This window comes from Pongo pygmaeus, chromosome 9 (assembly GCF_028885625.2).
Source record: "Pongo pygmaeus isolate AG05252 chromosome 9, NHGRI_mPonPyg2-v2.0_pri, whole genome shotgun sequence".
Taxonomy (NCBI): Eukaryota; Metazoa; Chordata; class Mammalia; order Primates; family Hominidae; genus Pongo; species Pongo pygmaeus.
Genome location: NC_072382.2, coordinates 62,686,914 through 62,704,378, shown reverse-complemented (window position 1 = coordinate 62,704,378; position 17,465 = coordinate 62,686,914). Strand labels below are relative to the sequence as shown.

Sequence of the window (17,465 nt, the reverse complement as noted above, 5' to 3'; positions counted from 1 at the left end):
AGACCTCATCACATTAAAAGTCCACAATAAAGGTGAACATATTATCAGGAGACTTAAAAAGTACCAATCACTCAAATTTTCTAGCTATAGTATATAAAGTACCTGAACTATTTCTTTAAAATCACAAAAACGATTTCATTATTACAATATTATGGCTTTTTTTTCTTTCAAGAAAGCTGGTATCTGTTATCAGTGGTAAGGAGAAATTTATATTCAAGTAAGTTAAATGCTCAATAATATCCCCTAAGTAATATTCATAGAAGATTTTGCTTTATGAAAACATGCTTACATACCTGTAATATGTGAGGTCTCTGAGTTGTCAGTTAACATCTTAAAATTTCAGATCAAAGTGTACAAAATGAGGCATTCCTCGTTAAGTTACACAGCAGAAAATGAAAGTTTTAAAAGTAATAGATAGAAGGGCTGAAACTTGAAATGAATTTTATTTCATGCAGCAAACTTTAAATAAGCCAGGAGAGTCATTCCAGAAAGATTAATTTTTCTCATTAATGAGAAGGATGACAACACAATATAAACTCAGATAGTTAAAAATGTATGAAGCAAACACTGACATAAATCTATATATTATCCTATGTAAGGTATACAATGAATTTAGAGCACAAAATAAATTCCTATTAGAGAGTTTCAAACACAAAGAACTAACCTGTCATGTGAGAGTCCCCAATTAAGTAAATTATAGCATTTATTCATGGGGTCAACTAGGGAGATTTTCACCATCTTCAGAGACAGAAATAAATATTCAAATACAAATATTAAAAAATTAAAAAGAAATGTTTCTCCAAAAGTTATCTATGGAGACAGATAAACATTCACAATGTTTTGTAAAACAGCCTCCATTCTCTTGACAGGAATTGCCACAACCAAATGCAGCAGTATTCTTTACAATCAGTTTTAGCAGAGCTTTCATAGGCGAAATACATATTTTCTACCTACCTTGAATGTTTATAAAGTTTACGAGGTCTACTATGCAATTTCCGATCCCAATTCTCTGGATCACTGGAGTTACCATCATAGGGATGAGGCCGTCCTGCCATCCCACTCCAAGCTTCCTCACACTACTGCTCTGAAAGCACACATGTAGCACCCATAACCTACATAAAAGAGCAGTGTTGACCTTTAAATCTATTCCACGCAGAATAAAATAGTCATAGAATTGTACAGACTTGATATTATTGTGACATATTTTTAAAGTGATGAATAGATTATAAAATACTAACCATACAAATGCCACAAATCAAATTAAAATAAACACCAGAGGTCTTCTTAGGTACTTTTCATTTGATTTGTCTATTAAATCTGCTACCACTATGTAACAGTTTAATAATGTGCTATTTATATTTAGTAAATATACTTAAACAACTGCTGTATAGGTACCTCATGTATCCAAATATCATTATGGTACCAAAAAGGCAAAAACAATTCCACAGAATGATTCTTTTAGACAAAATTTCACTTGGAACACATTTCCTAATTACTAAAAGTTTAAGATGCTTAGGAAAGCATGTAGTAAAACCAAATAACCAATGTTATTATTTCTTTAATGATTATTTCTTTAACGAAGTTAAAAACTCTGAATAGAAATTTAATTTTTACTCAAAAATAAATGTACGTAAGCATTCTGATGTTTCCTTATAGTGCAATAACCACAAAAATGTTTTATCAATACAATTCATATACTTTATGCCTTTTCACATGTGAGGCTTGTAACTGCTATTTCTACTATAGTCAAATGAAATGATAAGGAAACTCACTTAACAACAGCTTTACAGAATATCTGAGCTAAACACTTTTAAACCACATTCACTATCCAATTTAATGTTCACAATCACCTTGCAAGGTAGGCATTATGATCCCCATATACAGAATAGAAAGCCTCAGAATTTTAGTAACTTTGCCAAAGGTCACAATGCTGCTAAATGGTATTATAAAGAACAAGGATAATCCACTATATAGAATAAAATCTTGATCTTGAAAAATGCTGAGACTAAAGTATTTGTTTGGAAATAGATGATTTGACTTTCAGAAATTGCAGACACCAAAAGAGAAACCAAATGAAGTTAAACAATTTAAACAAAGCTATACAATTTGGACTGGAACTCAGGTTTCCTGACACCCACTCCTGTATACCTTCTATATACTTTTCCAAGCTGGATTTGATGGTGGGAGGTGAGGTAGAGTTGTACATAAAAGTCAAAGGGAAATTCCAAAACTGGGAAAATACTATACTTTCCTGAGTTTTACGCAGTATTGCAGTACAAGTTCACAAAGAATGCCAAAGATAAACTCATTAAAATTGTGTTCATATCAAAAATCAGTAGAAAATACATTTTCATTTTAGAGAAACCATTTTACTATAATTTTTTCTCATAGTACCTTCTAAAAACAGCTGAAAAATTTATAATAAATGAGCATTTAATATAATAAATATACAAATAAGTAGGTAGATCCACGAGTGAAATAAAAATAAAAGAAGGGGAAAGGAAGAAATGCTGATTCAAATTCTTCCTTTGAATCTATGACTGATGCAAATTCCTGAGCAAATGCCACATAGTTTATTTGCTGAATGCTCCTGGAAAAGGAAGCCTATTTCCTATTTGTTTTTTCCTTAAGAATGACTGTATCATAAATCAATCAGGTATCAGATGACTATAAAAACCATGAATTATTTTGAACATAAAAATATGTCAATGTCATCTGAATTTTAGATTATAAAAATAAAAATGTATTCATTACAAAAAAACTTTTAAAAACCTCAATTTTACTTTATGACTAGTTATCTGTACTGAAGAGATGAGGTCAAAGAGAAGAAAATGGGGAGAATGAACAAATCGGAGAAACAAAGGAGAAAGTCAGAAAAAAAGTAGTCACCAAAAGAGATGCAAAAGGTATAAAGATAGTAGAAAGAAACAATGTGAGAAAATAAAGATGTAGAGATTTGGCAGATTCTGTAGAATGAGATTTAGAACACTTTTTCCTTACTCCACATATCCTCAAGTATAAACTATTTCAGGGATTAACCTTTCTTTCTTTTCTTTTCTTTCTTCTTTCTCTTTCTCTCTCCCTCTTCTTTTTCTTTTTCTTTCTCTCTTTCTTTGAACTCTAGGCCTCAAGTGATCCTCCCACCTCAGCCTCCCAAAGTGGTAGGATTACAGGCATGAGCCATGGGACCCAGCCGTTTCTTTCGAGACAGGGTCTCAATCTGTCACCCAGAGTGGAGTACAATGGTGCAATCATAACTCACCGCAGTCTCCAACTCCTGGGTTCAAATGATCCTCCCACTTCAGCCTCCAGAATATCAGGGAATACAGACTAACATATCTTTGAAGAGCATTTTATCTCTTCCTTTTCCTTTAACTATCAGATACTCTTCTGAATAGGATAGACACAGATGTCCACTGAGGGAAGAATGATCCTAAACCATGGGTGGCAGTGACCAAAAAGCTAACTACAAGGAATAGATAAGCAAGGCAAATTCAGATTCAGATTTTCTACCACTATTACACTGGATGGTAAACAGGTGGCAGGAGTGAAATTCCCATATGTTTTCCTCATCAATCCTATTTAAAGTAATCAGCACGTATTTCACAGCAAGCCATAAGAAAGTAATGAATGTTCAGATAAAGGTGCTCAAAAATCAGCTGAAAAATCATATTCACATTTCATTTGTCAAGAAAACTTAGGTATGACCACGTGAAAGATTTTTCCCCAGCCCTCACTCCCAGTAGTCATAGGGTTACAAGCACACTAAAAAATAAGTGGAATTCAAATTGAGATGTTTGGAAAAACTATGCCTATGTTTGCCTACACAAACATAACGTGTTTTATGTTTGTGTAAAATACACAAAAATGCTAGTGTTTTTAAATTTTATCAATAAGCTAAGTTATAACTGTAAATGGTTGAAAGGCCACTGGCACATATTATATACTATTTTGTAATATCTGATAATCTCTTCAGTTTTAACCATCCTCTGTGCCATTCTCAGTGACAGTATATTTGCCTGATTTCATTCATTCATTCACTCATTCATTCAAGCACTTATAAGCATTTACTACAATATTTCAATATGCAAGGTGCTGAAGTAAGTTAAACATTATTCCTGTACTAAAAAAACTCATCTTAGAAAGGGGAAAAAAGACACCTCTCATGATTCCATATCCTGCATCTCTCTCCCACCTGTAGCACTTCTATTCAAGTTCTACTGTTGTCTCATCCTTCACCCTCATTAAATCTTGATGTTTATTAGGATTCCATCTTCCTCTCTTCTCTACTTGCTGGGTTGAGAGAGACAGCAAACAAAACAGAAATTAGGACCAAACCCTTGCAAACATCAGGATTTATACACTACATAGAATCTATGTTTGCATTATTACTATCTGAATTATTTAATAGGCACCCCAGCTTCAATAGTCAGTCTCATCATCTTGGCCTCTCACATCAAATAATGTCATTTCTATTCATCAAGCTAAAAACTTTGAAGTCATCCTTGACTTCTTTTTCATTTCCCCACACCAAGTCTACTTTACAATCTTCTTTTGATTCCTTCTCTCCCTTTCATTCATACGAGTGCTGCCTTTTTTTTAAGCCGTTCTCATCCATCAGTAAAAATGTTGGCTGACCTCCTTACCACCATTCAATTCCATACTGGCTTTGCTGTAATCAGAATGGCCTTCCTAAAAACTGAATGGCTCCTCGTTTCCTATATCTAAACTCCTTACTATAAAAAGGTCCTTCAGAATCTGGCACTTGAATCCCCAATGTCTAGACAAACTAAAGTTTATTGTTGTTTGGATCTTGTAATCATCAAAAAATAATTACCAGACAACTGAAAACAAAATTCCTGGAAAATATGTCACTATTTATTACTAAGTTTAGGCATGATAGAAATAAATTTAAATTCAAAATAATCTAGAAATCATCTGTACAGAGGCTGGAACCACTGGGCATGCTGGCTAGGGGCAGGCATTCAGGAGACTGCCAAAAGTTAACTGAGAAAAAGATGATGCGATTACTTTCCCTTCTCTTGGACATTCTGTCTAAACAGGAGGTGGGGGTTGGGGGATAGGCAGAATCTTCAAGACTACACTAACAAAATAAATAATTGCTCCTTGGGACACTATTTCCAGATAGTATCAATTAATGGTAATGATATATGGAAGAACAAAACAAAACAAAACAAAGACAATGCACAGTGTATGGAGACCACTTATTCTATTTTCACTATCAATGTTCTAGGAAGTTTATATATTTCCTCCTACTTAAACCTTAAAACAACTCTATATTATCCTGTTTCATATATGAGGAAATCTTAAGAGATAAGATTAAAACCCCAGTCTAACAAAAAGCCCATGTTATTTCCAATGTACCAAGCAAGGTATATAAAAATTGGTACTTTTTTCAAGTCCAAAAGAGTTTAAAGGGGAAAAAAAAAAGAATTGATATTTTTGCTTATTATCAACAATGTGCCTTTTAAACCTCAGCCATCTTGTGGCTTCATCCATCCTATTAAAATCTTACTCTTAGTCCATTTTCTGTTGCTGTAACAGAATATCTGACACTGGGTAGTTTACAATGAACAGGAATTTATTTAGCTCATGGTTCTGGAGGCTGGAAAGTCCATAAGCATGTCACTAGCATGAGGCAAGGGCCTTCATGCTGTGTCATCTGTGACGGAAGGTAGAAAGGCAAGAGAACTTGGGTGAGAGAAAACACAAAGGGCTGGGCTCACTTTTATAATAACCAGCTCTCTTGATAACTGACCAACTCCTGAAATTAACTACATTAATCCATTTATTAGGGCTCCACCCTCATGATCCAATCAACATTTATTAGGCCCTTCCCAGCCTTTTACAATGGGGATAAAGTTTCCAATACATGGATTTTTGGGGACATAGTCAAACCATAGCACACTCTAAATAGTGTCATTACACAACAGCTTTTCTATTAATGTAAAATTATTTTTATCTCTCAAGCTTTGCAGACAAAATATTTCAAGTGCAGCCATTACTAGAAAGACCTGATAGATAAGAGAGGAAGAATAGTGAAGAGGATAGAATTATATAGTGATCCCAGAATCAGACGACAAGGGTTGCCTTCAGCTACAGAAGTCCAAATATCCAAATATATGGATGGTAAAGACTGACCAGGAGGAAGCCAAGACGACACCTGAGTCAGTTAAATGTCGTAAGATGACATTCTCTATGTGGAAAGGACCAAAAGGAGGAGAGATAGCCCCAAAGAGCAAATTAATCACTTGATACTGGCAGACAAAAGAGCAAATACCTGAATGTTCACAAAGTTAATTTTGTACTAACTACAAAGAAGGCCTTCAGAAGGGCCTACATGAAGGAAGAATTCTAAGGACCAGAAACTTAAAGATCACTTAATGAGCTTCTATCCTCAGGAATAAAAGAGAGACTGTATCACCAAAAACACAGAAAATGTATGATATGGATATAACCACCATGAAAATGTTTATAATTTCCTCTTGATTGCTGATCTACTCTAAATTCTCCCATGGAGTGTAACATAAATCCAAAAATTAATTGACAGAGAACTGAACAGTCATTTTTAGCAACATCAAGAACTGAAAGAGCTTGAGGGATTGCAAACTATCACAGATAACAATGTAGGACAAAGAACAGGTGGAAGCAACTTTTAAAAGAAAAGGAGATCAGACAGACGGAAAGAAACGTCTTGCAAACACGGCCAGGTGAAGTGATCATGCACACCTCCAACAGAAAGCAATTATTTAAATCTAGGTACACTATAAAAAACAACTATTTAAAAGCACTGGAAAGTGTCCAAAAGCAGACAGCAGTGAAAGAAGAGCTTACTCTTGAAAAACTACAACTAGAAGCAACAGAATCACGAGTTCAGTTTGAAGTTTTTTTGCTGAGTGGCCTCTCCATCCCTCACAAATATGGTGAAGGAAACCAGGCAGTCACACAGCTCAAAGTGGCAGAGAAAACCTCAGAGCTGAAATTTCAGGTAGATGTAGTGGAAGTGAAAGAAACAAAGAAAACTGCAGGCCCAAAATCTCAGCATAAACTCTGCTCAAATCCCTGGCTAATAGCTAAAATACACATGTACGGGAGGTAGAGGAGAGACACCAGGTAGCCAGCCTGGCAGAAAAAGCAGACAGAGACCATAGAGAACTCTGCCCTTGAAAGCTGCATGACATGAGACATGATTTTGATGCTTTCTAAGCTGAATGTATTCCCCAACCGTATATACCTCCAGCAGCAGAAAGCTGAATCCCTTACTGGTTAGGGTATCAGAGGATAAAGACCACCACTAGCAGGTAAAGATTAAGAGGGAATTCCCAGAAGTAAAGAACCCACAGAGAGGGTGAATTCCAAAATGTGAGTACAATCTCTGCCCAAATGCTTGGCTGACCACCAAACTACAGGTGCAGGAAAGCCTTCCCTTTGCCCTGACCCCCAGGAAAACAAGCTAAAAAAGTAAGTAGTTGGAAGAAGTAAGAAATAAGCACAGATGGCAGCTGCTATACACTTCAGGGGAAACAAGTTTGCAGTTTGAATCCAGGCAAGTTAACATTCTCTAAAACAATAACAAAACAACAACAACAAATCCTCATAAAAATATTACAATGCCCAGGTTTCAACCAAAAATTATGAGACATGCAAAAAATTAAAACAGTAAAAGGCAGAAAACAGAAACTGACTCCAAGTTGGCCCAGATATTAGATTTAGCAAACAAAGACTTCAAAGCATCTATTATAAATATATTCAAACAATTAAAGAAAAAGCCTATACAAAGAACTAAAAGAAGAGCACTGTCTTGATGACTGACACAAAGGGCATCTCAGTAGAGAGGTGCCAACTATCAAAAGAAATGGAAATTCAGCTCTAGTTGAAAAGAACAATAACTAGAATGAAAAATTAGATGGGTACAATGGCATATGGAGATAACAAAAAAAAACCCATCAGGGAACCTGGAAAACAGATCAATAGAAACTACCCAATCCATAGAATAGAGAGCAAGAAAGACTGAAGAAAATTGAAAAGAGATTCAGAGACAGGAGGGACAGTATGTAATAATAAAGGTAGGTAAGTTATTGAATACACACAAAACATGAATGAATCTTAAAAGCATTAGATAAGTGAAAGAAGCCAGACTCAAAGGTTACATACCATATGATTTCATATCTATGAAAGACAAAACTATAAAGACAGAGAACAGATCAGCCAGGAGTTAAGGCTGAAGTGATTACACAGGGACAGCACAAAGTAATTTTGGTGAGTGATGAACTATTCTGTACCTTAATTGTGGTAGTGGTAAACACCTGTATGCTTTTATCAAAACTGACAGAACTGTATCAGAAAGAAATAATTTTATTGCATTTAAATTTAAAAAAAAACAATGATTTTAATTAATACGTAAAAGCAGCATCAAATATATCAGCAAGGCATAATGAAACCACTTTTTGATCAAAAACCCCAATCACACTGTCTCATTACCATAGCAAGCATACTTAAACAACAGCCATCCTTCCACTGCCACAAACGACATACATAAACTTTTGATAAGGAAAACTGGTGAGTTTTCATTTCTACTTCTGCCACAATAGTGAGTAATGAAGAGGTTTTAGAATCAGAAAAAAACCTGTATAACTTTGTAAAAGTTTCTTAACATTCAAGACCCCAATTTCCTTAAACGTGAAATGAAGAAAATAACACAATTCTCATTACTTAATCTATTATTATTTTAACCACCAAACTGTTACACAGGATACCTTATATAACACAGTGCTAGGCACAATGCTTACTCTCTTTAGTAGGCAACCTAATATAAATTTTGTGTATATTTTATTAGTTCATTCATGACTAAAAGTTTTAAGATTTTGCTCAGCCCTTGTTTAATTATACATGGTATAATTACATGGTATAATTACACATGGTATAACTACACTAATACACACATATACACACAATGAATACATCTCCTTTCTCTCCCTGACATGATACACAGTACTATTTGTCCTAGAAAAAATCTAGAACCAATCTAAATATTCATCTAGTTTATCGGTTAAAAATCTGCATAATATATCATGCAACCAGTAAAAATAAGATATATAGATATGGATACAGAAAATATTTCAAAATATATTGTTAAGCTAAAAAGCAAGATACAGATATGCATTATGTAATCCCATATTTACACACAAGAAAAACAAAAACAAAAAACAGAAAAAAGAAAATTAAAAAATTAAATACACATACACATACACTCATCCATGCTTGTATATGTTAAGATAAAATGTCTAGAAATATCACATAAAACTAAAACTAGTTGCCTCTGAGAAAATGCTAGAATAAGGATACTTACTTCAAATAGTATGAAGTAACCCTTCATACTATTTGAATTTTCTACATATTATTTTCACAATGATAATACTGAGGAAGGTTTATTAAAAAGTGTTTGGAGGTGATGGTGCTATAGAAATTTTCTTCCTTGTTTAATTTTACTGCTTAAGTGCAGTTTTGTAAATTTTTTTGGATTGCTTAAATATAGTCACTACATATGCATTGATAGAATATGTTTCTGCCACATGTCCCCCATTAGACTATAAGATCCTTGAGGGCAAGAACAAAGTATGATTCAGGTTTGTGTCCCCACAGCCTAGCACAATTTGTATGTAAGCTTTTACAAAATGTTAACTACATTAAGAAGAAAGAGGCTGGGCGCGGTGGCTCACGCCTGCAATCCCAGCACTTTGGGAGGCCGAGGCAGGTGGATCATGAGGTCAGAAGTTCAAGACCAGCCTGACCAACATGGTGAAACCCCATCGCTACTAAAAATATAAAAATTAGCCAGGCGTGTTGGCAGGCACCTGTAATCCCAGCTACTCAGGAGGCTGAGGCAGAAGAATCGCTTGAACCTGGGAGGTGGAGGTTGCAGTGAGCCAAGATTGCGCCACTGCACTCCAGCCTAGGCAACAGAGCAAGACTCTGTCTCAAAAACAAAAACAAAAGAAGAAGAAGAAAGAAACTGAAGGACATTTCACTTAATTTACTAGTGCAGAGGAAATAAGAATTACAAAGATTTATAAGCAGTCTTTAACTTTTAGTTGTCTTAAAAGAGTACTGTCATATACCTGTACTCATGTTTTAGTTATTGCACCAATCATGTGAATCTCACTCTCAGATAAGCAAAAATATAACAATTCAATTTCTAATGCTCTCAGGAAATACATATCAAGATAGTGGGGATAAAAGAGAGAAAATATCACATCCCTGAAAACATTTTTCAAGCTATTACCAAACAAGCCCTAAGTTTCCCCAAAACATTCCTCAAAGATATGCCTATTTAAATCTCACAGAAGCCCTTTCAATTGTTAAGGCTTGTCCTTTTCTGATTTGTTACAGTTAAAACAAGACAAGCTTAGCTAAGACCTTTATTCAGGATATTTTTATAATCAATTGAATTGTATGTATCTAATATCACCATATAAAATTAAAGTGGCCAGGTATGGTGGCATGCACCTATAATCCCACCTACTTGGTACGCTGAGACAGGAGAATTGCTTGAACCCAAGAGTTCAAGGCAAGCCTGGGCAGCATAATGAGACCCCCAGGTCTAAAAATAAAAAATTAAATTAAATTAAAATTTAAAAATTAAAAAGATTTTTAAAAATAAAATAAAATTGATTTATTCTTTCATTCAAAATTTATTTATTGAGTACTTAGCACCTTTCAGGCATTTTGATAACTGCTAGGGAGACTCTAACAAACAGATTTAATAAAACTGCATGGTATTTCCATTAAAAGTAGAATCTGTTGTTTATTTATTTATTTTTATTTAATTATTTATTTATTTAGAGACGGAGTTTGCTCTTGTTACCCAGGCTGGGGTGCAATGGTGCAATCTCAGCTCACTGCAACCTCTGCCTCCCGGGTTCAAGCAATTCTACTTCCTCAGCCTCCCAAGTAGCCAGGATTACAGGCGTGTGCCACCACACCTGGCTAATTTTGTATTCTTTTTAGTAGAGACAGGGTTTCACCATGTTGTTCAGGCTGGTCTTGAACTCCTGACCTCAAGTGATCTGCCTGCCTCAGCCTTCCAAAGTGCTGGGATTACAGGCATGAGCCACCGCGCCCAGCCCTGTTGTCCATTTAAAGGGTGGTCTCTAATTCACCAAGATGTTAAGACTTCCAAAGTCAGCTCAGTCAACCCTTGATGTTCCAGAGGTGATTTGGATATAAAATCTTTGTGCTAATTGATTTTATCACTTTTATAGAATTTCTATTCAAATTTTGCTGACTTCTTAATTAACACATTAACACTTCAATAAATGAAGTGTTACTCATTTCTTTCCCATCACAAACAGCTCAATAAATGTTTGAAAATCTTTCCATATTTTAAGAATTTACAAAGTACCTACATTACATGATTAGCATTGTAAGTAACTAGATACTGTTTAGTTTATAGGTTACCTTCTTAAAACTCAAAAGGCATATTTTTTAATATCCTAAAGAAATAACAATGTTTTACTTTTCTACTATGACCAAAAAGTGTTGACTTCAAAACCAGAAACACCTTAGTTGAAGCAAACCATCTTGACATAATATCAATTAATACAGGCAATGCTCCTGAAGCTGATGCCTAAATCAAAGGAGATTACAGTCAACCCTTAAGAAGCAACACCCTTTAAACAAAGTCAGACAATATTTTAAACAATATTTTTTCCTTCCATGATGCTTTATGTTTTTTCATATAACCTTTATTATGCTGTTCCATTTTGACCTATTTGTTATTCCCCTTACCTTCCATTCCTTTCCGATTTTTGTCTATCAGCCATCAATTCAATAGGCTAGTAAAGGCTCTATTAAATATGATTCAAGTTCTAGACTGTAGCACTCACTGCTCAGTAGGAATTTCCATTATCACAACAGTGTGATAATGGAAATGTTCTACGTGTGCACTGTTCGAAAAGTTTAAGGAATCTAAAATTTGCCCTGAGACAAAACACATGCTCACAAAGAAACATTTTACACATCTTTGTGTCTTGGTACTATAGGTAGCGTTCCATTTTAATAAAATTAAAAATGTTCTTATATTCAAAGATCTTTGAATTAAGGCTCATTTCAATAATTAAAAGTCTGTGGTGCATGAACAGACAAACCAACCAATAGAAGAGAATTAAAGGCCCAGAAACAGAGCCCTAAAACATAAAGAACTTCAATATATGATAAAGTGTTAGCTCAAGTCATCGAGAAAAGACAGACACTAATAAATGGTATTGGGACAACTGAATAAACATTCAGGAAAACATGAAACTGCATTTGTACCTCATACCACATACAAGGATATACTCCAAATGAATCAACTATCTAAATGTAAAAACTGGAATCATACAAATACTAGAAAAATTATGGGTGATTTCACTGACAACTGGGAAGGAGAGAAAGCCTTTCCTATTTGCCTATGAAAAACCCCACTACTTGCAAAAAGCACAGAAAAAAATATAGTTTTAAAAACAAGTAATTTTTTTTAAAAGGGCTAATTTCATAGTATATAAAGAGCTCCTTAAAGAAGGAAAGAAAAAGACAACTTCTCTTCTCCAAAACAGACAATGCAGAAAGAAATGGGCAATCCTCAGAAAAATAAAGGCAAATGGCCTTAAACATAAAAATATGTTCAACCTCACTCATAAAAGAAATGCAAATTAACACCTCCAATTTTGGCCATATACTCTGTTGGTGAAGCTGTGGAGTAGTCGTCTCAATACTGGCATACACTGCCAATGAAAAGTACAAATGAGGGCCTGGTGCAGTGACTCACGCCTATAATCCTAGCACTTTGGGAAGCTGAGGTGGACAGATCACTTGAGCCTAGGAGTTTGAGACCAGCCTGGGCAACATGGTGAAACCCCATCTCTACTAAAAGATACAAAAATTAGCCGAGCATGGTGGCACATGCCTGTAGTCCCAGCTACTTGGGAGGCTGAGGTGGGAGGATCACTTAAGCCTGAGAGGTGAAGGCTGCAGTGAGCGGTGATCACGCCACTGCACTCCAGCCTAGGTGACAGAGTGAGACCCTGTCACAAAATAAATAAATAAATAAATAACATAAAAAGAAAAACACAGATTATATAACCCTGGTAGAAAGGAATTCTGTAATATCCAACAATACTACACATACACTTACTAGTCCTACTTCAAAGATGATACAACTCCACTAATATTCCACAAAATATTTGCAAATAGATTCACTGTGGCATTATTTGTAATGGTAAAAGACTAAAACAATCGGAATGTGCATCAAAAGGAGTTAACTGAATAAACTACATGCATCCACACAATAGAATAATAGATTAATATCCAAAATAATAGATTAATATCCAAAATACAGGTTAAACAACAACAGCAAAAAACAGGTAGGTACAGAACAAGCAGTATTCATTGCACTACCTTTTGTGACATAAAGGGGAAATTTAAAAATATGTACATATATTCAAAGACAAATATACATGTATTTATTTTTGTAAAAGAAAAAAACTCAAAGTATAAATAAGACATTAATCAAAATGGTTACCTATATGGGCAGAGTAGGACTGGGGTGAAGGTAATAGGGATGTAATCAAGACTTCTGAGTTCTCTTTTGATATACTTTAGATATTTGAACCACGTAATGACTTACATACTCCAAATAAATAAATAAGGGGTGTATGTAATATTCATATGTGTATGTATGTATCTGTGTACATACATATATTTCTGACTGGAAGCAATTATCACTGAGTCATGGGATTATGGTAACATTTTCTTCTTTGCCCCTTGCTGAATGTCCCCAGTTGCACGTAATGCCCATTACTTTTACAGTCAGAAAGAAATTACTCCAAATAAATCTATTTTGATAGGAAATTTTTCAAAGTACTCATCATAAAACAGTTTCAAAATTAACAGCCATTCAAGCTGAGTGTGGTGGTATGTGCCTGTAATCCCAACTACTTGGGAGGCTGAGGTGGGAGGATCACTTGAGCCCAGAAGTTCAAGGCCAGCCTGGACAACTTAATGAGACTCCATCTCAAAAAAAAAAAAAAAAAAAAACTGTTCCAGTCTACTGTTAAATAATATCATTCACTGGGGAAGCAAAGATGATCAAAGATGCCATACCACTTTAAAATATGGCAGTTTTTCCTTTTCTTAATATGTTGAGTTCAAGTAACACGGACAGCTGTATATATGTATATTTATAAACAATGAACATATACTATCACACCAGTATTATGTATATAGTACAGACACACACGAAATGGAAATTTAAAAAGGATACAGTAAAAAATAAATAGAAGTTCTATTGTTTTCTTCATACAGCACAATGAATAAGTTTTTCATATATCCCCAGAAGCACATGCAACCCACTAGGAAGAATCACTGGAACAAACTACTCCAAATCAGGAAACTTGTGGATTTGTATTCTAGTCTCAGCCGTCTTACTGCCTGCCAATATCTTTGATCAAAATCAGTTAAGGGGCTTGATTTGCACTTTAGTTTTCTCTTCCAAAAATTGGAGTATTAACAGTTTTAAAGTTACTTTCAGTATTATGGTTTCACAATCCTACCAGTCTCTCTAATAATTATTCTCTTTTAAAAAAGAAACTCCAACAATTTGGAAAATTAAGTAAGAAACAAGAATGTCTCGCAGTTAACCATCTTACAGGAGGTTATGGTCTTCTCTAGGAAAATTCTAAATGAACAAATGAAGAGCTGAAAGAAACAGATCATATCGCTTGCTTTCTTGATGTGAGAAAAATCAAATTCAAGCCTGCATTGTATAAACTAAATTGTCTGAATGAAGTAATTACCTTTAAAACAATCCAGCACTATTTGTATGCCACCCAAAAACAAGAAAATCATAACAACGCTTGTACAATTTTGTACCTAAGATTCTTTGTCAGGTATCTGAGCATTAAAATTTATTTTTATTTATCTTTTATTTTTTTCCAAACCCAGTTAGTTTCCTAGGATGACATTTATTTTTAAGCTGACATTTCATGTAGTCTACAAATAGAAAACCCAAGTTAATTTTCTACTCATGTGCTACAAGCAATAATAGTCAAATACGCTAAAGGAAAATAATCCAAATTAATAAAAATGATTTTTTTAGAGGTAGGTAACAGTATCCCAAAAGACAATTTTTAAAATGCCACACCATCTCTCTCTTCACTCTAATCTCTTCCCCTTTGCCTACTTTTCTACCTAGCATTCATATTACACAGAATACCAGATATCAGCCAATAGATGCCAATATGAAAAACAAGAAAAAAGCTTCCTATTGTTCAATGCTTACTAGAATAAATAAAAAGAAAAAAGAAAAAGCTTTGTAATTTCCATTGGAGGAGTGATATTGGCAAGGCTGTAAATAGTCAGTTGAACTTGTCCTCTCCAAGTGAGACAGCCAGATGTGACTGTAAATCTAACTAATGGATGTGTTTCAAGATCATTGCAGATAGAGAGAGAGGTGGGAGAAGCAGGCAATGATGCCTGTATGCTATTTTCTGAGCATAAACACAGAACAAAGTGCTAACAACTTATACATCATTTTACTATTTATAATAGCACTTTTATATACTTTATTTCATTTCATCCTTAAATCCCTGACAATTGGCCAGGTGAGGTGGCTCACACCTGTAATCCTAGCACTTTGGGAGGCCGAGGCTGGCGCACTGCCCGAGCTCAGGAGTTCGAGACCAGCCTGGGCAACACGGTGAAACCCGCTCTCTACTAAAATCCAAAAAAAAAAAAAAAAAAATCAGCCAGATGAGGCGGCGTGAGCCTGTAGTACCAGCTACTACGGAGGCTGAGGCAGGAGAACTGCTTGAATCCAGGAGGTGAAGGTTGCAGTGAGCCAAGATCGCCTGGGCGACAGAGCGAGACTCTGTCTCAGAAAAAAAAACAAACAAGAAAAATCTCTGACAATTGTGTTCTATATACATTTTTCATGTGAGGAAACAAAGGCTCAGAGAGGTTAACATTACTGTCATAGAGCTAACAGTGGGCTTTAAACTCAGATCTAAATGATACTAAATAAGACACTTCAGGCAGAAAAGTATGATTACAATTTAAAATGACCTTAGTTCCTAGAGCTTCCGTGACTGGAGGGAAAAACAAACAAAACAAGTAAATAAATGACCTTAGAAAAGTATTTTTCATAGTTTCTAATCAAGTACCTCAATCAGTGATTCATTATAATGGACTTTCATTCCAAGATAAATACTAAATGGTAATTTCAATTTGTCACCAAAATTACTAACAGATCACTCATTTCAACTACAAAGACAAAAATAAGCACCATATAATCAGATACCTTACATTTAAACAGAATAACATAATTAAACTATTAACAGAGTGAAGAAAGTTTGTTTGTTTGTTTTGAGACGGAGTCAGTCTCGCTCTGTCGCCCAGGCTGGAGTGCGGTGGCATGATCTCGGCTCACTGCAACCTCCGCCTCCCAAGTTCAAGCAATTCTCCTGCCTCAGCCTCCCAAGTAGCTGGGACTACAGGCACGTGCCACCGCGCCCGGCTAATTTTTTGTATTTTTAGTAGAGACAGGGTTTCACCGTGTTAGCCAGGATGGTCTGGATCTCCTGACCTCATGACCTGCCCACCTTGGCCTCCCAAAGTGCTGGGATTACAGGTGTGGGCCACCACGCCCGGCCAGAAAGATGCTTTTATTGGCAAAGATAATTTACAATATTCAGAAATCTACTGTGACATAAGGTTACATATTTAAATTAAAATCGTTCCTCTTTATGTTCAAGTTTCTACTATTTCAAATACTCAGCTCATTGTATTCCCATTGCCTGAAAATTTCTTGATCCTTTCTCAGAGAGCATCTTTTTAAATTGACTGTTCACCTTCCATCTTCAAGTTATAGACTGCTACATTCTTTTTCTTTCTTTTTTTTTTTTTGAGATGGAGTCTTCGCTCTGTCACACAGTCTGGAGTGCAATGACGCAGTCTCAGCTCACTGCAACCTCAGCCTCCCGGGTTCACCAATTCTCCTGCCTCAGCCTCCTGAGTAGCTGGGATTACAGGCATCCACCACCACGTCCGGCTAAGTTTTGCATTTCTTGGTAGAGATGGGGTTTCACCATGTTGGCCAGGCTGGTTTTGAACTCCTGACCTCGTGATCTGCCCACCTCAGCCTCCCAAAGTAGTGGGATTACAGGCGTGAGCCACCATGCCTCGCTGGCTGATTGTTACATTCTTTAGCACACTAGGTCTCAGTTTCAAAGACCTCAAAGTAAACCAGAGCAAGATACACTAGGGGAAATGCAACATTGGCTTGAACCCTGATGAAGAATCTATTAAAAAGGGGGAAAAAATTTTAACAGTTCTTTCTCCATTAACAGGAGAAGGTAACATCTGTACCTTCCTGGCCCGCCTTACTTTCGGTTCATAATCAACAAAAAATA

At 35.4% G+C, this 17,465-nt stretch overlaps 1 protein-coding gene across 10 annotated transcripts in view; it reads right to left on the bottom strand.

The window, feature by feature from the left end:
• The window catches only part of BTBD10 (BTB domain containing 10), a 77,230-nt gene that overhangs the window by 56,076 nt on the left and 3,689 nt on the right, over positions 1-17,465 (bottom strand). For 3 of the 10 annotated variants that reach the window (XM_054437422.2, XM_054437423.2, XM_054437419.2), the window contains exons 2-3: positions 4,196-4,293; positions 955-1,112 (exon numbers count right to left, since the gene is read on the bottom strand). The exons of 4 other annotated variants lie outside the window; for them this stretch is intronic. In XM_054437422.2, the coding sequence (XP_054293397.2) occupies positions 955-1,055 (101 nt within the window). In that variant the 5' untranslated portion in view covers positions 1,056-1,112; positions 4,196-4,293. The remainder of the gene's footprint in view (positions 1-954; positions 1,113-4,195; positions 4,294-17,465) is intronic. 3 more of the 10 variants (XM_054437426.2, XM_054437415.2, XM_054437424.2) reach the window with 1 other exon arrangement.